This window comes from Pleurodeles waltl, chromosome 9 (assembly GCF_031143425.1).
Source record: "Pleurodeles waltl isolate 20211129_DDA chromosome 9, aPleWal1.hap1.20221129, whole genome shotgun sequence".
Classification (NCBI taxonomy): domain Eukaryota; kingdom Metazoa; phylum Chordata; class Amphibia; order Caudata; family Salamandridae; genus Pleurodeles; species Pleurodeles waltl.
The window spans coordinates 420,159,120-420,183,042 of NC_090448.1; the positions used below are offsets into that span (position 1 = coordinate 420,159,120).

General features: G+C 46.7%; 1 protein-coding gene across 3 annotated transcripts in view; it reads right to left on the minus strand.

Annotated features, from left to right (window-relative positions):
• The window catches only part of SPTBN4 (spectrin beta, non-erythrocytic 4), a 1,652,494-nt gene that overhangs the window by 1,034,202 nt on the left and 594,369 nt on the right, over positions 1-23,923 (minus strand). The window contains exons 19-21 of one of the 3 annotated variants that reach the window (XM_069207216.1): positions 19,446-19,592; positions 16,449-16,475; positions 13,538-13,801 (exon numbers count right to left, since the gene is read on the minus strand). In XM_069207216.1, coding sequence (XP_069063317.1) covers positions 13,538-13,801; positions 16,449-16,475; positions 19,446-19,592 — 438 coding nt within the window. Of the gene's footprint in view, positions 1-13,537; positions 13,802-16,448; positions 16,476-19,445; positions 19,593-21,947; positions 22,825-23,923 lie in introns of those variants that run through there. The other 2 variants (XM_069207218.1, XM_069207217.1) reach the window with 2 other exon arrangements.

Genomic DNA, 23,923 nt, shown 5'->3' on the forward strand with positions numbered 1-23,923 from the left:
CTGCTGGCAGGTAAGTACCTGCGTCCTCGGGGAGCAGACCAGGTGGGTTTTGTAGTGCACTGGGGGGGGACACACACAAGCACACAAAACACACCCTCAGCGGCACAGGGGAGGCCGGGTGCAGTGTGCAAAGTAGGAGTCGGGTTTGCCATAGAAAACAAAGGAGGGACCCGGGGGTCTCTCTGGTGATGCAGGCAGGGCACAGGGGGGCTTCTCGGGCCAGCCACCAACAGGGCTAGGATGAGGGCCGCCTGCTGGTCACTCCTGCACTGGTAGGAGGTTCCTCTCGGTCCTGGGGTCCGGGGCTGCAGTGCTTTGGTCCAGGCATTGAGTTCCTTTGTTGCAAGGCTGTCGCGGTCAGGGGGAGCCTCTGGATCCTCTCTGCAGGCGTCGCTGTGGGGGTGCAGGAAGGTCGACTCAGGGTGTCCACGTTGTTGGAGCCGCGTGGGAGTCCTCACTCTAGTAATAGTTTCTCCAAACTCGAGCCGGGGGCGTCGGGTGCAGAGTGTGAAGACTCACGCTCTCTGGCGGGAAGTTAAAGTCTCTTTAAAGTTGCTTTTTTGTTGCTGTTTCTGGACAGACCCACTGGGGTTGGGAGGTTCTTGGTCCTTTAGGAGCAGGTCAGTCCTCTGAGTCCTCAGAGGTCACTGGTCCTGCTGGATGCGTTGCTGTGCAGGTTCTTTGAGTATGGAGACAGGCCGGTAGGGTTGGGGCCAAGTCAGTTGTCGTCTCCGTTGTCTCTGCGGGGCTTTCAGGTCAGCAGTCTTTCTTCTTGTTGTATGTTGCAGGAATCTGATTTCCTGGGTTCAGGGTTGCCCCTTAATACTAAATTTAGGAGTGTGTTTAGGTCTGGGGGGCAGTAGTCAGTGGCTACTGTCCTTGAGGGTGGCTATACCCTACTTGTGCCTCCTCCCTGAGGGGAGGGGGGCACATCCATATTCCTATTGGGGGAATCCTCCAAAACCAAGATGGAGGATTTCTTAAGGCAGGGGTCACCTCAGCTCAGGACACCTTAGGGGCTGTCCTGACTGGTTGGTGAGTCTTCCTTGTTTTTCTCATTATCTCCTCTGGACTTGCCGCCAACAGTGGGGGCGGTGTCCGGAGGGGCAGGCATCCCCACTAGCTGGAATGCCCTGGGGCGCTGTAACAACAGGCATGAGCCTTTGAGTCTCACCGCCAGGTGTTACAGTTCCTGCAGGGGGAGGTGAGTTCCTGGCCACAGAGTGACAAAGGCACTCACCCCATGTGGCCAGAAACTCGTGTGGTTGTGGCAGGCCGGCAGGACACTAGGAGTCGGACTGGTAGATGGGGGCATCTCTAAGATGTCCTCTGTGTGCATTTTTTAATAAATCCCACACTGGCATCAGTATGGATTTATTGTGCTGAGAAGTTTGATACCAAACTTCCCAGATTTCAGTGTAGCCATTATGGAACTGTGGAGTTCGTGTTTGACAAACTCCCAGACCATATACTCTTTATGGCTACCCTGCACTTACAATGTCTAAGATTTGGCTTAGACACTGTAGGGGCATAGTGCTCATACAACTATGCCCTCACCTGTGGTATAGTGCACCCTGCCTTAGGGCTGTAAGGCCTGCTAGAGGGGTGAATTACCTATGCCACAGGCAGTGGGATGTAGGGATATGGGCCACCTCAACAGTTTAGGATTCTCTCCTTCCATTTGCATCAGCCATCTGAGAGGTCTGTGGTCAGTTTGAACTGTGAAGTGAGAACCAAACAGGTATGGTCTCAAATTCTTCAGGGACCAGCCACAGCACGGGCCTCCCTCTCAATGGCACTCAAAGGCTGCTCCCTGGGGAGTAACCTCCTGCTAATAAAAGCAACAGGCTGGTCAAGGCCATCATCATTGGTTTGGGACAGGACTGCTCCTATCCCATGCTCAGAGGCATCAGACTTCACAATGAACTGCTTTGAATAATCTGGAGCTTTCGAAACTGGTGCTGAACACATAGCTTCTTGCAGGATGTCAAAGGCTTCTTGACAGTCCAAGGTCCAGTTAACTTTTCTGGGCATTTTCTTGGAGGTATGTTCTGTGAGGGGTGTCACTATGGATCCATATCCCTTCACAAACCTCCTATAGTACCCAGTCAAGCCAAGAAATGCCCTGACTTGAGTCTGGATTTTGGGAGCTTCCCAGTCCAGAATAGTCTGGATCTTGGGTTGGAGTGGCTGAACTTGGCGTCCACCTACAAGGTGTCCCAAGTAAACCACAGTACCCTGCCCTATCTGACATTTAGATGACTTGATAGAGAGGCCTGCTGCTTGCAGGGCCTGCAAAACCTTCTTCAGGTGGACCAGGTGATCCTGCCCGCTGGAGCTAAAGACAGCAATATCATCTAGATATGCTGCACTAAAGGACTCCAAGTCAGCAAGGACTTGAATAACCAACTTTTGGAAGGTGGCAGGGGCATTCTTTAACCCAAACAGCATACCAGTAAACTGATAATGCCCATCAGGTGTAGAGAATGCTGTCTTTTCTTTTGCTCCAGGTGCCATTTTATTTGCCAGTACCCTGCTGTCAAGTCAAAGGTACTTAAGAATTTGGCTGCACCTAATTTGTCAATGAGCTCATCTGCCCTTGGAATGGGGTAAGCATCTGTTGTGGTGACAGAGTTGAGCCCTTTGTAGTCCACACAAAACTTCATCTCTCTCTTTCCATCTCTGGTGTGAGGTTTGGGGACCAACGGGCTAGCCCAGGGACTGTCAGAGTGCTCTATCACTCCCAACTCAGCATCTTGTGGACTTCCACTTTGATGTTTTCTTTGATGTGGTCAGACTGTCTGAATAGTTTATTCTTGACAGGCATACTGTCTCCTGTGCCCACATCATGGGTCATGGGTACACAGGTGTGTCTGACCAGGGGTGAAGGAAAAGAGATCAGCAAACTGCTGGAGGACCGTCCTGCAGTCAGCTTGTTGTTGGCTAGAGAGGGTGTCTGAGTAGACAGCTCCATCTACTGAGCTATCTTTAGGGTCAGTGGAGAGGAGGTCAGGGAAAAGTTCACTCTCTGCTTCCTGATCCTCATCAGTAACCATTAACATGTTTACATCTGCCCTGTCATGACAGAATTTAAGGCGGTTAGCATGGATCACCCTCTTGGGTGTCCTGCTAGTGCTGAGGTCCACTAAGAAAGTGCCCTGACTCTTCTTTTCTAGCACTGGGTAAGGGCCACTCCATCTGTCTTGAAGTGCCCTGGGAGTTACAGGCTTCAGAACCCAGACTGTCTGCCCTGGCTGAAACTCAACCATAGCAGCCCTTTGGTCATTACACAACTTCTGAAGTTGTTGGCTGGCCATAAGGTTTTTACTTGCCTTTTCCATGTACTATGACATCCTTGATTGGAGGCTTAGTATGTAGTCCACTACATCTTGTTTAGACTCATGGAGAGGTCTCTCACAGCCTTCTTTTACAAGTGCCAGTGGTCCCCTTACAGGACGGCCAAACAGAAGCTCAAAGGGGGAAAACCCTAATCCCTTCTGTGGCACATCTCTGTAGGCGAACAGCAAGCATGGCAAGAGGACATCTCACCTCCTTTTGAGTTTTTCAGGGAGCCCCATGATCATGCCCTTCAATGTCTTGTTAAACCTTTTTACAAGACCATTGGTTTGTGGATGGTATGGTGTGTTGAACTTGTAAGTCACCCCACACTCATTTCACATGTGTTTTAGGTAAGCTGACATGAAGTTGGTACCTCTGTCAGAAACCACCTCCTTCGGAAATCCCACTCTGGTAAAAATACCTATGAGTGCTTTAGCTACTGCAGGAGCAGTAGTGGACCTAAGAGGAATTGCCTCAGGGTACCTGGTAGCATGATCCACTACTAACATAATATATTGGTTCCCTGATGCTGTGGCAGGTTCAAGTGGACCCACTATGTCCACTCCCAATCTCTCAAAGGGGACCCCCACCACTGGAAGTGGAATGAGGGGCCTTTGGATGGCCACCTGTCTTACCACTGGCTTGACAGGTGACACAGGAGGTGAAAAACTCCTTAACCTTCTGGGACATATTGGGCCAATAGAAATGGTTGACTAATCTCTCCCAAGTCTTGGTTTGTCCCAAATGCCCAGCAAGGGGAATGTCACAGGCTAATGTGAGAATGAACTCCCTAAACTCCTGAGGCACTACCACTCTCCTAGTGGCACTAGGTTTTGGATCTCTTGCCTCAGTGTAAAGGAGTCCATCTGCCCAATAGACCCTGTGGGTTCCACTGAAATTACCTTTTTCTTGCTCAGTTGCTTGCTGTCTTAGGCCTTCAAGAGTGGGACAACTCTTTTGTCCCTTACACAGCTGTTCCCTTGAGGGTCACCCTTGGTCCAAGAGCTCAACCTGATAAGGCTCCAGATCCATGGTCTCAGTTCCCTCAGGGGATACAACATTTTCCTGAGAAGAGAGGTTCTGCTTCTTTTGCCGTGTAGAAGCTGGTTCCCTAGTCTCTTTCCTTTCCTCTTGGAAGGTTGGGCCATTACTCCAGACTCCAACACTTCTTTTTCACCCTGAGCTCTGCATTGTGCCCTTGTCTTGCCACACACCAGTTCAGGGATGCCCAGCATGGCTGCATGGGTCTTGAGCTTTACCTCAGCCCACGCTGAGGACTCCAGATCATTCCCTAGCAGACATTCTACTAGAATTGCAGAGGAGACTACCACCTGTTTCAGGCCAGTGACCCCTCCCCATTCTAAAGTTACCATTGCCATGGATGGACTTTAGTTTGATTGTCAGCATTAGTGACTGGATATGTCTGACCAGCCAGGTACTGTCCTGGGGAAACCAGTTTGTCTGTCACCATAGTGACAATGGCACCTGTATCCCTCAGGGCCTCTACTCTATTCCCACTTATCAAGAGCTGCTGCCTGTATTTTTAAATGGTGTGGCTAAATCCATCCCACCCTGTGAGACTAGTGTAGCTTCAGTGTGGACCCTGATTTGCTCTGGGCTCACAGTTGATCCTATCTGGAGACTGGCTATTCCAGTGCAAACTGGAGTAGTTGTTGTTGTGGGACTTTCCTTTGGACAGGCCTTGTCTCCAGTTTGGTGTCCGTGCTGTCTACAGTTTTGACACCAGGCCTTCTTGGGATCAACGTTTTTACCCTTATACCCATTTGTGGACTATGAAGAGGCTCGAGCCCTCCCTTCTGAACAGGTTTTTGGGACCCCGTAGAAGACTCTTTACTTTTGTCCTTGGATGTCTCATCACCCTTCCCCTGGGGAGGCTTTGTGACCCCTTTTTCTTTGGTCACCCACTGTGGAAGTCTTGGTCACCCTAGTCTTGACTCAGTGGTCTGCCTTCTTTCCGAATTCTTGGGGAGAAATTGGACCTAGGTCTACTAGATGTTGATGTAGTTTGTCATTGAAGCAATTACTTAACAGGTGTTCTTTCTTAAATCAATTATATAGCCCATCATAATCACTTACACCACTGCCAGTTATCCAACCATCTAGTGTTTTGGCTGAGAAGTCAACAAAATCAACCCAGGTCTGGCATGAGGATTTATGAGCCCCCCTAAACCTAATCCTGTACTCCTCAGTTGAGAATCTAAAGCCCTAAATCAGGGTAGCCTTCATGAGGTCATAAAATTCTGCATCTTTACCAGAGAGTGTGAGGAGTCTATACCACCACTTTCCAGTGAACATTTCCCAAAGGAGAGCTCCCCAGTGAGATCTGCTTACTTTACTGGTTGAACAAGCCCTCTCAAAAGCTGTGAATCAATTTGTGATGTCATCACCATCTTCATATTTAGTTACAATCTCTTTGGGGATTTTTAGGATGTCGGTATTCTCTCTGAACCTATTTAAGTTGCTGCCACCATTTATGGGCCTTAGCCCCATTTCTTTTCTTTCCCTTTCTATAGCTAAGAGCTGCTTCTCCAAAGCCTATCATTTGGCCATCCTGGCTAACAGGATGTCCTCTTCATTGAGGCTGTCCTCAATGCTTACTAGCCCTCTGGAAGAACCAGGTTCTCTGAGTATGATTTGTGGAGTCAGGGTTCTGTGAACCCTGTTCTCCCTAATTAAGACAGGAGGGTGAGTTCTTCCTCCTGTTCACTAATTTCCCCATCTGAAGGAGCATCCTCCAAATCAGAGGGGTGGTCCCTTGTGAACTCTGCCAAGAGCTCCTGGAGCTTTGCCTTGGTAGGGTTGGTCCCAGTCTTTATCTTTTTTGTCTTACAGAGAGACCTTAACTCTGACATCCCTAGATGCAGGTAAGGTGTGAGGTTGAGTTCCATCACTGTCTCATCTGTGTGACTCATTATTACTCTAAAAGTTGGGATTACTTTTTAAGAATCTAAAAACTACTTCTAGAACTTAACTCCTAACTTTTGCAAACTTTTAAACTTCAAAGGAAATGCTAACAGGGACTTACACAAGGCCCTAGCAGGACTTTAAAAATTTTAGAAAAATAGTAAAATTGCAAAAAACTATTTCTAGTGACAATTTTTTGAATTTTGTCATGTGATCAGGTATTGGCTGAGTAGTCCAGCAAATGCAAAGTCTTAGACCCCACTGCTGATCCACCATCGAGGAAGTTGGCTCTGAATATACTATCTTAAAGTGAGAGATAGTGTGCACGGAGTCCAAGGGTTCCCCTTAGCGGTTGATAATGGCAAAATTAGATAATACTAATGCTCTGTTTTGTTGTGGTCGAGCAGTAGGCTTATCAGAGGGTAGTTTTAAGCATTTGTTTTACACACATAGGCAATAAAAGAGGAACACACACTCAAAAACTTAACTCCAGGCCAATAGGTTTCTATATAGAAAAATATATTTTCTTAATTTATTTTTAGAACCACAAGATTCAAATTTGTGGTAAGTACATAAACAGCAAGGTACTTCACACAGGTAAGTATAGAACTGTGATTTAAAACAGTAGTACACACTGTTTTGGTTAAAATGGCAAACAGTTATTTTAAAAATGGACACTATGCAAAAATCAACAGTTCCTGGGGGAGGTAAGTATTGGTTAGTTTTTCAGTCAGTCTCCTGGGCATAGGCAGCCCACCATTGGGGGTTCAAGGCAACCCCAAAGCCACAGCACCAGCAACACAGGGCCAGTCAGATGTATAGGTCAAAGGATGGCCCAAAACACATAGGCGCGGCTATGGGGAACAGGGGTGCTCTGGTTCCAGTCTGCTAGCAGGTATGTATCTGCGTCCTTGGGGAGCAGACCAAGGGGCTTTTGTAGAACACTGGGGGGGACACACACAAGCACACAAAACACACCCTCAGCGGCACAGGGGCAGCCGGGTGCAGTGTGCAAATTAGGAGTCGGGTTTGCTGTAGAAAACAATGGAGAGACCCAGGGGTCTCTCTGGCGATGCAGGCAGGGCACAGGGGGGCTTCTCTGGCAAGCCACCGACTGGGCTAGGATGAGAGCCGCCTGCTGGTCACTCCTGCACCGGTAGGTGGTCCCTCTCAGTCCTGGGGGCTGGGGGTGCAGTGCTTTGGTCTAGGTGTCGAGTTCTTTGTTTCTAGGCAGTCGAGGTCAGGGGGAGCCTCTGGATCCTCTCTGCAGGTGTCACTGTGGGGGTGCAGGAAGGTCGACTCAGGGTGTCCACATGGTTGGAGTCGCCTGGGAGTCCTCTCTGTAGTGTTGGTTTCTCCAAACTCGAGCCGGGGGCGTCGGGTGCAGAGTGTGAAGACTCACGCTTCTGGCGGAAAGTTAAAGTCTCTTTAAAGTTGCTTTTTTGTTGCTGTTTCTGGATAGAGCCGCTGGCGTTGGGAGGTTCTTGGTCCTTTAGGTGCAGGTCAGGCCTCTGAGTCCTCAGAGGTTGCTGGTCCTGCTGGATGTGTTGCTGTGCAGGTTCTTTGAGTCTGGAGACAGGCCGGTAGGGCTGGGGCCAAGGCAGTTGTAGTCTCCTTTGTCTCTGCGTGGCTTTCAGGTCAGCAGTCCTTCTTCTTGTTGTAGGTTGCAGGAATGTGATTTATTGGGTTCAGGGTCGCCCCTAAATACTAAATTTAGAGGTGTGTTTGGGTCTAGGGGGGGCAGTAGCCAATGGCTACTGTCCTTGAGGGTGGCTACACTCTCCTTGTGGCTCCTCCCTGAGGGGAGGGGGGAACATCCCTATTCCTATTGGGGGATTCCTCCAAAACCAAGATGGAGGATTTCTTAAGACAGGGGTCACCTCAGCTCAGGACACCTTAGGGGCTGTCCTAACTGGTGGGTGACTCCTCCTTGTTTTTCTCATTATCTCCTCCAGACTAGCCGCCAAAAGGGGAGGCTGTGTCCGGAGGGGCGGGCATCTCCACTAGCTGGGATGCCCTGGGGCGCTGTAACAACAGGCATGAGCCTTTGAGGCTCACCGCCAGGTGTTACAGTTCCGGCAGGGGGAGGTGAAAAGCACCTCCACCAAGTGCAGGCTTTGTTCCTGGCCACAGAGTGACAAAGGCACTCATCCCATGTGGCCAGAAACTCTTCAGGTGCTGGCAGGCTGGCAGGAACTGGTCAGACTGACACTAGGAGTCAGACTGGTATACAGGGGGCATCTCTAAGTTGCCCTCTATGTGCATTTTTTAATAAATCCCACACTGGCATCAGTGTGGATTTATTGTGCTGAGATGTTTGATACCAAACTTTCCAGATTTCAGTGTAGCCATTATGGAACTGTGGAGTTCATGTCTGACAAACTCCCAGACCGTATACTCTTTATGGCTAACCTGCACTTACAATGTCTAAGATTTGGCTTAGATACTGTAGGAGCATAGTGCTCATGCAACTATGCCCTCACCTGTGGTATAGTGCACCCTGCCTTAGGGCTGTAAGGCCTGCTAGAGGGGTGACTTACCTATGCTACAGGTAGTGGGATGTGGGCATGGCACCCTGAGAGGAGAGCCATGTCGACTTTGTCATTTTCTCCCCACCAGTACACACAAGCTGTAAGGCAGTGTTCATGTGCTGAGTGAGGAGTCACCAGGGTGGCATAATACATGCTGCAGCCCTTAGAGGCCTTCCCTGGCCACAGGGCCCTTGGTACCTGGGGTACCAGTTACAAGGGACTTATCTGTGTGCCAGGGCTGTGCTACATGTGGGAACAAAGGTACAGTTTAGGGAAAGAACACTGGTGCTGGAGCCTGGTTAGCAGGATCCCAGCACACTTTCAATCATAACCAGCATCAACAAAAGGCAAAAAGTTAGGGGGTAACCATGCCAAGGGAGGCATTTCCCTACACCTTCCTTTACACACAGTGGATCGAGATACTCAGGACATTCTGGGCAGTCCAGAGACAGTACACAAAATTTGAGTGGCCATTAGGGAGATGGCTAGGGGGAGAACGCCAGACCCAGATGGGCTGCCAGCAGAGGTCTATGCTGCTTTTTCATCGGATCTGGCCCCTACACTGCGAGCTGTGCCACGGCAAGAGCCATTTTGCTTGCGGACTTTTCCGGACTCTGCAAGAGAAGCCTTGGAGATACCGTTACCCAAGACTCCCGCGTTGGACGCCCCAGTATCAGCATTTCGCCCACTTTCCATGTTGAATATGGATTTTAAGATCCTGAGCAAGGTCCTTGCCACACATGTGGCGCCATATATGCGAGCGCTGGTGCACCTAGATCAGAATGGGTTAATCCCAGCAAGGAATACCTCTTTGAACATTTGCAGGTTATTTCGCGTCATGTATCACCCAAAACTGAACCGCCACCCACATGCCACACTGATGTTGATTGTTCTTGAAAAAGCATTTGACTCCCTTAACTGGGACTTCCTCTATGCTGTCATGTTACAAATGTGTCCTGGTGAAGCATGGGTAAAGTGAGTCCGCTTACTGTATGCAAGCCCTATGGAAAAGTAAAAACAGGTCCCATGGTACTGTCCCAATATAAAATCGGCAGGGGCACTAGACCGGGGTGCCCATAGTCTCCTCTACTATTCGCACTAGCCATAGAACTGCTGCCGGCACTATTTCGGCTGCAAGATCCCGACCATGGACTGACCCTGGAAGGTGGATCGCATACGATATCCCTATATGCTGATGATCTGCTCTTTACCTGAGGGATAGGAATAGCAGTGTACCGTTTGCAATGTCCCTTTTGTCCACATTTACCATATAATCTAGCCTAAAAGTGACTATAGCCAAAACGTATCTGTTCCTGCTGTCCCAGGACGCGGAGCGCCCTTCTTTGCTTCCGAGGGGCCTGACCTGGTCCCCTTCCTCATTCCAATACCTGGGTATCAGAGTATTTCACTTTCTGGTAGATGTCCAGGATGCCAACCTGGGTGCCTCCCTCCGAGCACTGTGCTCCAACGTACAATTCTGGCAATGATTAAGACTTCTGATCATGGCCCGGACATAAAAATTATCATGTTACCCAGACTATTGTATCATTTTACAAATCTACCTGTAATGATCCCAGTGTCATGGTTCCGACACTTGGATTTCCTATTGTGGGAGCTAATATGGGACTCTGGCCGCAGCAGGGTATCCTGAGAGACTCTCCAGAGACCGCCAGCAGAGGGGCGTCTGGGTGTCCCAGGCTTTGAACTGTACTATTTGGTGGTGAAACTGCAGTGGGCTGCCCAGTGGTTGGATGGTTCACACCTACACGAGCTGGAGGTAAGGGGCCGACGGCTCTAGCAGCGACACTGCTGGTGAAGCTATTCAGTTGGTCTGTGGCGCTCCCTCATCGCGGTCCACTGGTAGAGATTGCGCTGTGGTGTTGGAGGAGGTGTCGCTGCCGTTCCCCAGGAGCTATATTATACGCAGGGACTTTGCCCTTGACTGGCCTTCCACATAGTGACCCTCTTACTATCTTCGCTAGTACTCAGCTTGCATCTTGGACTGAACTGGACATACAGACTGTGGGTGACTGTTACCAGCAGGGAGTACTGTTACCTCTAGCTGACTTGATAGAGCAATGCCTGCCTCCAGGCCAATTCCTAACATATCAAGCATTGACACATACACTTAAGAGTAAATGGCTGGGGAGTATCCGGGAACCAGAGACACACGAAGTACTGCACTGTCTCCTAACAGTGGGATCGACCAGACATGTGATAACACGACTCTACCAGGCCCTTGCTCACACGGTCCAGAAACCACTAGTGACAATTAGACAGCGGTGGGAGACACTGCTGGGGCACGACCTCTTGGATTCAGATTGGCAGAAAGTGTTGGCATATCTGCAAAGAGTCTCTAGGAATAGCAGGCTGAAATATACTCAATTTAACTATTTACACATGACATACTTAAAACCGCACAGACTACAGGTTATATAGGGGGGGACTCCAGACCATGCTCACGATGCCACTATGTTAACTGAGATTTTATATATATGGTGTGGGGATGCCCACTGATAATTTAGTTTTAGGAAGGAGTCATTGCTAGTCTCAGTGCACAGCAGAGAAGTACTTACTGGGCCTATTTGCTAGACTGCGTCCTCAGAAGGTCAGCTCTAGGTTTCTGGATCTGGCCCTGGTATTGGCTAGGCACGGCATAGCAAAACAGTGGAAGTCATCAGTGGGACCAGGCTTACCAAAGTGGACCAGAGAGGTCATGTTATGGGCTACAGCTGAAGAGAGAGCATTGATCAGGGATGATGCCAGGGGTGTACGGAGGAGACCGCTGGCAGGGCTTTAGTCGGAGGTGTTAAGTGCCTGGGAACAGCCAGATAATGACTCAACTACAGAGTCTGGGGCAGAGTCCCTACCTCAGCCAGGTACAATGGAGGGCTAGCGTTAACAAACGACCCATGACTAAATTCTGGGATTACAGGCTAACAGTGATATGTTGGCTCAATAAGAAGTTTGATTACCCAATCTAGGTAGGGTTGGTACCCTCCCCTCTGTTCAAACATAGACGCATCAGCACCCCCATCCCGTAATTGAAGTATTGTGAAACATATGCTTCACAAGAGAAAGGTTCTCCATGGCAACTGTAAATATTTGAACAGTACCCCACAAGGATGGACCGAAGTTAGATTGTTAATGATATGGTTGTTATTTCAAACATAAGTTTTAGATAGTTGTCTAATGGCTACTACAATCTGCAGGTTAACCCACTTACATTGATACCACAGATAAGCTCTGATTAGCATAATTGCATACTGTTATGTGCTCTATTGTAATGCATCTAACACCTCATCGACTTTAATGACAAAGAAAAAAAACGCCTATATGTCTTTTATCTGATTGAATATTGTAGCTCACATGTATGTATATTGAACTATGTTTCGTAGAGTAATATTAAAGCCAATAAAAAGATGTTTTTTAAAAAAGTATTGCGGAAGAATGGTAAAATGTTTCATCGTGGTTATTTTCACTAATTTACTCTCTTTACATAATCACAATCGCTAATGGCTGTAGTGCATATGAGATTAGGTTATCATGCTGTATCTCACGTTCTTGAATTAATTCCATCATCTCCTGTGATTCACATTGCAGATGTAACTTCTTTTTGTGTTACTGTTCCAAAATGGTTTGTCTTTTGCTAAACTGTGTAGTATTTGGTTCAACAAATCCCTAAACAAATATTTTCTCCTATATCTATCAGATCAAACTACAGAAAAAGAATGTAGATCAAACTATGTGCTGCATCTCATTTTTTAGAAGACTCTATGCAAATGAACAAATTTTTGTCTTCCTACCAACAGTTTAAAATTACTCCCTGGAATCTGTTCAATAAGTAAAATCATTCTGAATAGTCACTAGCTATCAGACATTTCAGTATAATCCACGTTATTATATAGTGTGAATTTATCAAAATATGGGCCACTTATATTTCATGTACTGATAATCACAGTGGCGTATTCCTTTCATAATCCAGGATCACACAGTCCAATCCAGATGTCACACATTTAAAAGCAACAGTTTTCCTTTAAATTCTCCAAAGAGAAATAAATGATCATAAAGAAATTTGCCAGTCACATAAGCAAGGGTGTTTTCAAGGTTCATCAATCACTTGTTTTATGTTTCACATTTAGACACTCTCGAATAGCAATGTAATAATAAAACATATCTACCTGGTGTTGAATTCGTTGAAGTCTAATAAAATTATTATATTAAAAACAAATTGTAAGGAATTCCTAAGCTCTTTCTCACACACTCTGGTTAAATCCAAGTTCAATATCACAGTGCCAGGCTATTTAATCTATATTCTGTTGTAATATGTCTTATGTTAACAAAGTGTTTTTGTCTAGTTCAGTCTTCCATTCCTGCGCTTTCATACCATCATATACTAAATGTTTCTACTTGCACCAATTCAGAGCTCCAGCCAGGAAGGGTCACTTGAAACATAAGCAGCTTCTTCATCTGCAATCCATAAATAGTTATATTTATGAATACTGTTAAAACAGATGAATTAGCATACCTCGATTTAGGGCCCCTAACACAACACAAAGAGCAATATGTCCACCCCAAGTATGTTCAATGAAACAACATACCACCCTCTGCTACATTTTACTAATTAGTGCCTGAAGCAATGGGTTACATTCACAAAATTTGGAGGCACTGCATCTGGTTGAATCATACTCTCTCTAAAGCATTTATTGGTACATAAGGATGTATTTACTAAGCGGTCTCACCTGCAGTTTCTTCAGCTGGTTGTTGACACTGACCATGTCAGGGCCAGGATCCACACTATGCAGATCACCCTCCAGGTTGAGAAGCCTCTTATCCAGATCAGCATAGCTCTGGACTAGCTGATCAGCTTTGTTGGCATCAAAAAGCTGTCTGGCCTTAGCTTGCGTGGTAGTCTCTAGTTCCACCCAGCATTGCCGGATGTCCTCCAACTTCCGCGTCACCACACTTGCTAACTCTGGCTTCTCTTGAATGAGCTGGTGACCTTCCTGAAGAACAAAAAAAATAATCACAGCAAAATCAGGCTGTTCAGAGCACCCCCATAAACAAGTATCTCTAGGAGCAACGACAGGGATAAAATAGGTGCAAAGTTGGAGATGAAGCTGGGTTAAAAATGCTAAGAGCAAGAAAAGACCTGAACCACCTTGATGGGTCTGTCACTTCTTACTCTCAATTAAGTAGATATTTTTATGATTCTTCTGCATGTTGAAAGTATTTTATTCTACCTGTGGCATGCCTACTCTTAGCACTACCTAACTTACTTAGTTGGGGGTGGCTTCATGATACTTTTTTCACAATTATGACTTCTTTTGGCTAGCCATGTTAAAATGTCCCATGACACAAGGTATATCAATGAAATGATGATATCCTTTTCAAAGTTCCATTTCAAATTGTTGCCCACTGTAAGATTTGTAAGCTGACATACACCTCGGCCAGAAAATGTTATTTTTATGTAAATTATATAAACCTATTTCTGCCTAATGTCCAAAAATCATAATAGTTAGCATCAGGCCTTCATGTAAAAATACTTTTGACAACGGATTGCTTCTTCTGCAAAATATTAGGATCATCAATTATTTATTTTGCTCTTTAAAAAATGACACGATGTCTGTAACCTTAAAATCTCCTGAACTCTTACACGTGAAAACATCCCATTAAACATCTCATTTTTTCAAATGAGGGAAAGAACATTTGTAGGAAAAAATCAAAATCAGAAGTTCATTGCCTGCTTAAAAGAAAGTGATGAAGGACATTTAGAAAGAGGATTGGTTCACAACAACCAAACACTACCTTACAACAGCACTTCTACCACCTTTATAAGTCTGCACTCGGCAAGTCTTTTTTAATGGAATACCCACAAACTCAGCTTTCTCCCTGAGAAAGTCCAAACCAGTAACCTACTTAGCATGAATTCATATTGTGCTATGACCCTTTCTTTTTAAGCCAAAAATATTGACCGCTCAACTTTTTTTTCAACTTTCTCCTTAAAATACTTCCTCATGCCAATTAAATCAATGAGTAAAAAATAAATATTACCATTGTGTGGTTCAAATTGTGGTGTAAATGTTATCATATACATTGCCTTTAAAATTCATATACTCTACCACACAGATTCTGAAAATATTTTTTCCTCTGGCTACGTCCCTCTAATGTTCACCTGCCTTTCTCATTCAGAAGGTGAATGCGGTGGACTATGCCAATGTTTTGAACATGTACCTCTTTAAATATAAGTCAAAAGTAGATGCAGGTGAAGAAAGCTTCCGTAAGAGTTGCATTACACCCATACCTGGGACACTGCATTGGTTTCTTATCCATAAAAGAACTGAACTGAAACCCCAACCTCAGCACAAAGGTAATACTGATGTATTAGACTTCTTTGTCTCACTGGAAGGCTGCAGTACTTTATCCTCAGTGAGCACTACAGTTCAGTGCCATGGTCCTAATCCAACCACTTCAAGGAGGAAATCCAAAACAGGAGGAAGTTGACTATCTGTCCAGGTGGTACTGCTCTGGAACAATATTTCTGTGCACTGTAAACAACTGTAAACTATCTGTACTTACAAAGGAAATGAAAACCTTTTTTTAAGGAACATTGAATAGTAAAGCATTTTGACTGACCAGTTTGTTTAGTGCCAAGACCTGTGGAGATAGTGGGTTCTATAAATAAACCATTACAACATTATCTCTGAAATACACAATAATATGCCATCTACTGCAAAAACCTCATCTCTACTGCCTGGTCTTCCACCTCTAACACAATCACTCCGTGGCTTCCACTTAACTCCGATCCTTTTAATAAATAGGTTTTGTCCTCCTCTGGGCAAATGTATTCACTTACTACCTGTCAAAATCCTTCCTCAAATCTGACCATTTCACTCAAGTTCATATTATTTTTGGTAAAGGACTTGAAACTTCAAACCATATTCAAGTGGAAGTCACTATACCTAAGACGTACATATGTTTAAATAAGCTATCTTGGAAACAATCCTAAATCCCCCTCCAGGTCCTTTCTAACCCCTGCCCCCTAAATTAATTCCACAACCTAACAGGGTATTAGTTAAAGATTTCAAAAGGGAACATGAAACACACAGGCATCTTAAACATGTCTAGATAAAATTGACAGTTGGGAAGGAATAACAACACTGTTTTATTGTATCGTCCTGTTTTTTCTGTCTTGAAAAAACTGCAGTGATCAATGGTCAATTACAATTGGTCAATGGATACTGTGAGCAGGTGACTAAATGGAAAACCATGATGGCCTACAGTATTGAAACTTAAGTCACTAAAATGCATCCCTGCTTTAAGTCTCTTAAAGGGTCAGAGTATTCCAATCCTCACAGCACTCTTATTTCTGACCAAAAGTGTCTATCGTTTGTGAGTCAAGATACACCACAATTGAAATGGAAGTGAAATTGTCCCTTTTAAAAACCAAAAATGTCACACTTGAGATCTAAACTTTTTCTTCTAATTAGAAACTCTAGAAAGATATTTTTTTGAAAAACACAAAATGTCCCCCGTTGAGACCCGAAATTTGCTCATTACTGGCCCGACAAAACTCAGTTCTGATTACAAATGGGTGCTTGTATTCTTTGTACACCGGATAATCAGTTTGTCAGTCCTTCTCTTCCTTGCTACCTTCTTCACTGTGTCCCCAGATTCGGCCTGTCATAGAGAAAAAGCAAGGAAATGGCAGTGTCAGAAGCAGCGCTAAGGGGCAAACGTTAATTATGTCTCATAATTTAGGGACTATCTGCAGAAATAGACATGAAAGTCCTCAGAATAACACGCACTCTTTTATTTACGAGTGGAGATTATCCTCATCTGGCAACCACTGGTGAGGGCATTTAGGAATGTCTTAGCACAGGCGTCCTAATCACAGGTTTATTGAGTAAATTACTACACCACTTCCTGGTGATCAGGACCACATGCTGTGCTCTGTGTCAAGAGCGGGTCCCAAAGCTGCAGAGATCTGACCATCTCTTAAGGCAGAATGTGCGAATGTGTTATGTGTGGCTGAGCTGTGGCTATGACAGTTCCTGGAAGAGTAAATAAGGAATCGCACAAACCGCATGTGTCTCTCCTTCTGGGGAGTGGAAAAACAATATTAATTAAAAGCCATTTTGCTGCATATCACAAAACTGCCGCACAGCATTCTGAACCAACTGACAGTTCTGAATGCGTGACGCTTGATAAGTCAGACATTTTTGGGACAATGAAGAAAAGAGAGAAGGCTCTTTGTTTGCATAATGTACTCTGCCCAAAATGCAAATTACTTCTCACTGGGATTACTTCTGGCCCTGGTAAGTACATGAGTAGCTTCTAATGATGACATGTGGTTAGGACACAGAATACAACTGGAGGAACCGGATTAGGGGTAACTACTGCTTCTGAAGAAAGGGAGGCGCTGACAAAACATAAATTCCTTTGATCATGAATGGTCCCAATTTTGCTGCATATAGGTCTCTCATCCTGAGTCAAATTTTTACGCTTGATTGTTCTGATCATCAGTAGAGAGAACATGGCTAATATGCTGCTTTCATGTGTAGGCGACAGCATATGTAAACCATGAGTTCTTTGGTCTCAATGAGTGGAACAGGCTTTCAGTCAGCGTAGTTGGTGGGTGAAGAGTAATTTGTATGAGACAACCTTCCCAAGCTCTAACTCTCTATTAGGAAATACTCAGCAATTGCCTTATAGCACAGTCGCCTGTCCATTTATAAATCTGCATATCTCGCTCCATAAAGCTGCTCGGCGAGCTGATTCCACATTGAAAATAGATATAATGTCTAACTCCTTTGATTACAGATCATGGAATTGTGGTGTCCACCTTTCCTTCTAACACAAAAAAAACAGGAAAAGCTCAGCACTCAGAAGCTGATTTGTTAATGCACTGTTACCGAATATCAAGGCAGTTTAGTGCTGATTCTGTCTCCTGTCTTTCTTCCTACACTTCCTGTTGCTTTATCTCACGCTGGCAGGTTTTTTCACCCTTTCTCTGTAACGTCTAATGATGAAAAATAAATTCCAAGCTCTAAAACATGACTGTGAGTGCATGTCATCTGGGACCACCAGCCTAAATCAAGCATTAGTAATTTGAAAGTAAGGCTTTTGGTTCCTCGGTCAACAACTTAACCACTAGAGCACATTTCCACCTTGGGCCTCACTGCTGAGCTGTCCACGGAACCGAGGCATCCCTGCCCCAAGAACTGGATTGGATCTTTCTGCCCTGGAAATGATTTCTTAAGAGTTTCTACTCAGAGTTCACGCTAATTCAACGCAACTTTGATGAAACACTGGAAATCCCTAAAATGTATGGGTTGGCTAGGCGGTAGCAGTGTAATATGAACTGTTCCCCATTAAGAGGATGTGAGATCAGCAGTGTCAAGGTTGCTGAAGACAGAAAACGAGAGACAGAATGAGAGGATGAAGCAGTAGAACGGGGAATACACAATGCTCCAGTCGGTTCTTTTCAAGTGAAAGTACCTCATCCAGGTGCTTGACTTTTTAGCTGACATCATTTTGTATTCTGGTACTTTAATTTTTTCATCTTCCAAATATTTAAGTGATTGGGGAAGGAGCTGGTGTGGGTCAACAGTGACGCGGCCTTAACATTTAATACCGGACTACAGATAACTTCAGAACACTGCAAATAAAAGGGGCCTGGTGATCCGCTCTGTCTGTCAATAGCAGGATTTGTTGTGTTGTTATTTTATCAATACACAGATGCACGAGCAAACAAGAGGCACCACACTACTGAACAGGGCAGGGTTAACAACCTCAATTTTTTTTAACTCAAAGTTCAACTCCACAGCTCATCCCCCGCCACTTTCTTTCTGCTTTGTATTTAACCTTCCTTTTTACTGTCCTCTTCCCTCTCTTTCATCCTTTCCTTGCCGGTCCTGAAGAGCTGCCTTATTTTGATCACTTCTCCCTTCACCTCCCCTAGCATAACTGCCTGGCTCCTTCTATGAGGAAAACTCTCCAAATATTCCACATGCTCTGTGCTCTCTCAATCACGTTTGTTCCTGCCATCCACCCCTCTTTCTTCTGCGTCCTTGCTATCTCCCAGTCTGTATTTTTCTTCACCTTTCTCTCCAGAACCCTTTCGTATTCTCTTAACACCATCTTTTCCCGTAACCACATATTTGGCTCCCTAATAAAATACCTGTTTCTATCCATATTTCAAGCCATTAACTGCTTCAAAAGATCACCATTCCACGTGTCTACGATGTTCGTTTGCCGCCTTCTACTACTCCTCGTCCTTTACCTCATTTTCTCTTCTATACCCATAACTCCCTCTGCTATCTTTCCCCGGCCTCTGACTTATATCTCCCCATCTCTATGTTCTTATGATCCTAGCATCTTGCTTTTATTCCAACTTACATCCCCACTACTATCTACGTCCTTCTTTAGCTATGTACCCCCAGCTTTCTCAAATCTCTCCTTTCTCCTTTTTTCTCCATCTGACTTTTTCTCTCCCCCATTACATTAACTCCAAGTGTTCGTGCTTTCTTCTAGCCCTCACCCTAACCCCCGTTGTTTTCCCCTTGTTAACGCCATCTCTTTTCTCTACTACCCCAAAACTATCTTTCTCCACTCTTTCTCAGCCCTCCCTCTCCCTCGAAATCTTACCTTTTCGATCTTGTCCAGCCACTCCCGGTTCTGGCCCAGCTCCGCCATGAACGCCTGGTGCTTCAGCCATTTCTTGTGCAGTTTCTGCGCCTCGTCCCTGGACGTGTCCTTGGCAGTGAGCATCTTCTCGTTAATCCATGAGTCCAGCTGCGGAAAAAAGAAGAGGCCGCTGAGTCCGGGGTCCTGAGGGAGCCCCTGGGACCGGGAGCCGGGGCCGCCATCCCCGGACCGCTCCCCCGCCCTCCCCTGTCGCAACCCGTGCCTCACCGGCGGCCCTGCCCGGCACAGACCCCCGCCCTCGGTCGCATCCCGTTAAATTGACTCTCGCCTGCACTGCTTCTCCTCATACCGCAAGCAGCTGGATTCGCTGTCCTGGTGCACAGAGGTAGGAGACCACCCCTCCCCCCTCCGCAGTCCGTTTATTTATTGTATTTCTGAATCGCTACAAACGTGCCGCGCAGGGGTCTGCCTGGAGATACGTTAGCGGTGTCGGCCGTTACGGTGTCGCACGCCACGCGCTGGGTCGTTGCTCTAATAATGGCTCTGATTATGACGGAGCGCCTCTGCGGCCCCCTCCCCGTGCACAGGTTTGCTCCAGTGAGCTCCGGTGTCGGCGAGCGCGCCTGCGACGCCATCCCGAGCCAGAGGTGGCCAGGGGGTAGAGGCAGAGCCTTGGTCTTCGGGCTCCCCAGAAGTGCTAGCGCACCGCTGAAAACCCCAGTAGGTCTAACTCGTCACCCTGAATATCTCCGGGCATGTACCGCTCACACACCTGAACAGCCGCAGCAGGTCTAACTTCTGTGAACGCCCGCAGGAGGTGCAGCTCTCTCTGGAACAATTACAGCAGGTCCAGCTTACTCCTGAATACCACCACCAAGTGCAGCTTCACACTAGAGCACCCGCAGCAGATTATGCTTACACCTGAATACCCCAGCATTTATATAGTTCACACCGGATCTACTTTAGTTCACTGTCTCACACATCAGCACGCTTTGCGCACTCTATCAAAATCCCCCAGCCGGTTTAGTTCACTCTCGAACACCCCCAACAGGTATAGCTCACCTGAACACCTCTCTCTCAACCACCACTGGCAGGTCTAACTCCCCCAGTAGGCCTGCTTCACCATCAAATTCTCCTGCACGTCTATCTCACTTTCCAGCACCCCTACAAGTCCAGTTCTCTTCCAATCTGCAGCAGGCCTGCCTCATCTTTAAACACTCTAGAGAAGGACTCAATCTAGACTACCCACAGCAGTCCTCTCGGTCACCTCCTTAACCTCAGATATACCAGAAGATCCCTCATTATCGCCCCCCGCCACCCCCCCCAGCATTTATATAGTTCACACCGGATCTACTTTAGTTCACTGTCTCACACATCAGCACGCTTTGCGCACTCTATCAAAATCCCCCAGCCGGTTTAGTTCACTCTCGAACACCCCCAACAGGTATAGCTCACCTGAACACCTCAGCAGGTCTAGTTCATCCTTGAACATTCCTGTAAGGTCCAACTCACTTTCAAACATAACCAGTCTAGCTCACTCTCAAATTACCCCAGCAGGTTGAGCTCACTTGCCCTTGTAGGTTTAGCTAACTTTCTAAAACCCCAGCAGGTCTAGCATACGTAGGAGCACCACAGCTGGCCTAGTTCTCTCTTGAATAGTCCAAATGGCCAAGCGTACACTATGAAACCTTCAGCTGGTGCAACTCACCTCCAAACAATCCCAGCAGGTCCTTGCTGTAACTCTGCCAAAGGGCATAGCTCAACCAAGAGGTCACTCAGCAGTTTTGGCTTACTCTCAAATACCACCAACCAGTGTAGCTCACCTTGGAACACCCCCAACTGGTCTAATTTACCCTCGAACGCCCCTAACAGATCTAGGTTACAACAGAAAACTTACAGTCCATCTAACTACTCCTCCAAAAACTGCAAATGGTTCTCCTTTCTCTCAAATGCCCCAGCAGGTCTACTTGCACCTCAAACAGCCCCAGCAGCTCTAAATCACACCCAAATTACCCAGCATGTTTATCTCCCCATAGAACACACCACCAGGTTGCACACACTAGTGACTATCCCAAAGCAGGCGCAATTCACTTTGACTCTCTCAAAATGTGTAACTCAGGCTCTAGGACCGTCAGAAGACCCAGCTCGCCCTTAAACACCCCTGCACATTTACTAAATTACTGAACACTCTCAACAAGCCGTGCTCACCTTGGAGCACCTCCAGTAGCCTCTCTCTCTCAACCACCACTGGCAGGTCTAACTCCCCCAGTAGGCCTGCTTCACCATCAAATTCTCCTGCACGTCTATCTCACTTTCCAGCACCCCTACAAGTCCAGTTCTCTTCCAATCTGCAGCAGGCCTGCCTCATCTTTAAACACTCTAGAGAAGGACTCAATCTAGACTACCCACAGCAGTCCTCTCGGTCACCTCCTTAACCTCAGATATACCAGAAGATCCCTCATTATCGCCCCCCGCCCCCCCCCCCCCCGATCCCCTTCTTACCCTCAATCACATCCAGTAGGTCTTGGGGTCACCTCCTTATGGGCGAGCACCCGCAGCCGTTCTCTGGGTCACTGCACTCATCATCACACCACGTTAGAAGGACGACTTCTTTATTGGATAACTCCAGCAGGTCTAGCTCATTCTTGAACACCCCCAGCATGGCTCCTGCATCACTGGGCAGCTCAATCTACCTCATCGCTAAGCAGTAGCAGCAATTCTACCTCACTGTCAAACACCCCGAGCGTGGCAGCATCGTCCTCGGGTCCCTCTTAACGGATCACAGGATCACCTCCATCGTTTTGAAACACCCCAGAGGGTCGATGGGTCTCCTAGTACAGTACACCTGACGACGAAGGTCTGTCTCATATGCGACGCCCCCAGCAGGTCTACCCCATTTTCGACCCCCTGCGCACCAGCAGGTCTTCGAACCGCATTGATGTTTCTTAATATAGCCCCCTTTTAAATTCCAAGGGAACGTTTTCACGACACACCTGCAACAACAGAGTCCCCTTTCATCCCTGGCTCGCGTTGATGAAATGAGTGTACAACGCGCAGGCTTCAGTTCCGTCCTGGTGAGCCTCCACTTGAGCTTGGCATGGGGTGCACTACCGCAGCGGAAGGAGCGGGGAGAGAAAGGCGAAGAGAGGAGGGCGAGGGGGAGGGTAGAGAGGGAGAGCCTAGTCCGCGCGTCAGCAGAGACAGAGGGGCCGTGCCTGAAACTGCTGCACTCGGCAGACACAGGAGGAAGGGGAGAAGTCAAGTGTGACCCGGCAGCTCGTCACTGTAGCAGGCTCCGTGACTCAGTTGGTGGAAGGGGGCGTCCGATTGGGAGTGCCATGAGGAGGCATGCTGCATGCAGCAGCGGGCACACGTAAACACAGGAGCTGCGCTCCTCGCGCGGCAGATCCTCTGAGGGGGGCGGGGAAGCCCCCAGTTCTCATGAGGTGGCATGCTGCAGTGGTCACACATGTAAACAGTGCCTTCGGCAGGCACCTCCTTCTGCCTGTCAGAATATTCTTGCTTTTCAGCACCCCCATGATGCAGTCCTCCTCAAAAATGTGCCTAACATCCTCAGTTTCTGAAAAGATCCACTGCTGCTTCCGGATCCAAAGCCTGCAGAACGTTTCTGCCTTTAATTCTATGAGGCGTTCTGCTAGTCTGTTAAGCTCGTTATTAAAACATTTATTTTGAGATGTGATTTCGTTTGCGGGAGGACGGCAGTTGCTTGAATATCGCTAGTGCAACATTCCTTGATAATATTCAATTTGAAGACGAACGTTGTCAATCGTTCACTCATCCATTCATTGGTTTCAAATTACTCTCTACGACGCTTATATACGCATTCGACCAACACAGTGAGTGACCTATAGAATAGGTCACTCACTGTGTTGGTCGAATGCGTCTATAACTCTGAATTGGTAGTGTGCACTCTGTCATTATACGTGCCTGCATCTGCAGTGGGCTGTCAGTTAATATTTCCACATACTCCTCATGGGGAACTTGTCCAAGGCTTCAGTCTACCTGAGCATAGAGATTTTTCAACATCTGTTCACTGGGACTGACTCTTTCGCGTCAAGGTTCTTAAAACCACGTGACCGCAATATCAGACGTGATGCGCAAATTGGCGACAGTGACTTTTATTCAACTCATTTTTCTAGGCTGCACAGACGATAACGAGCATTGGTAAAGCCAAAAGGTCTCGTCTATGTCACAACTATTGGCTTTTCATTGTGTTTTAGCCATGTTTATCACCAGCGTGGCTGCTGTTCAGCATGGCTAAAAGTTAGTGGTATAGAAGAGAGTGGCGTGGCATGTAGTAAATTTAATGATGAAAATTGGAGTAGAATGTTGTACTGTGGAGTGACAGAGAGTGTTGTATATTTAGTGGCAAAGTGTGGAGTCATATAGAGTGGCATATACTGGAGTGGCATAGAGTCGACTGGTGCAAAGTGCATTGGCGTAGAGGGTTGCAGTGT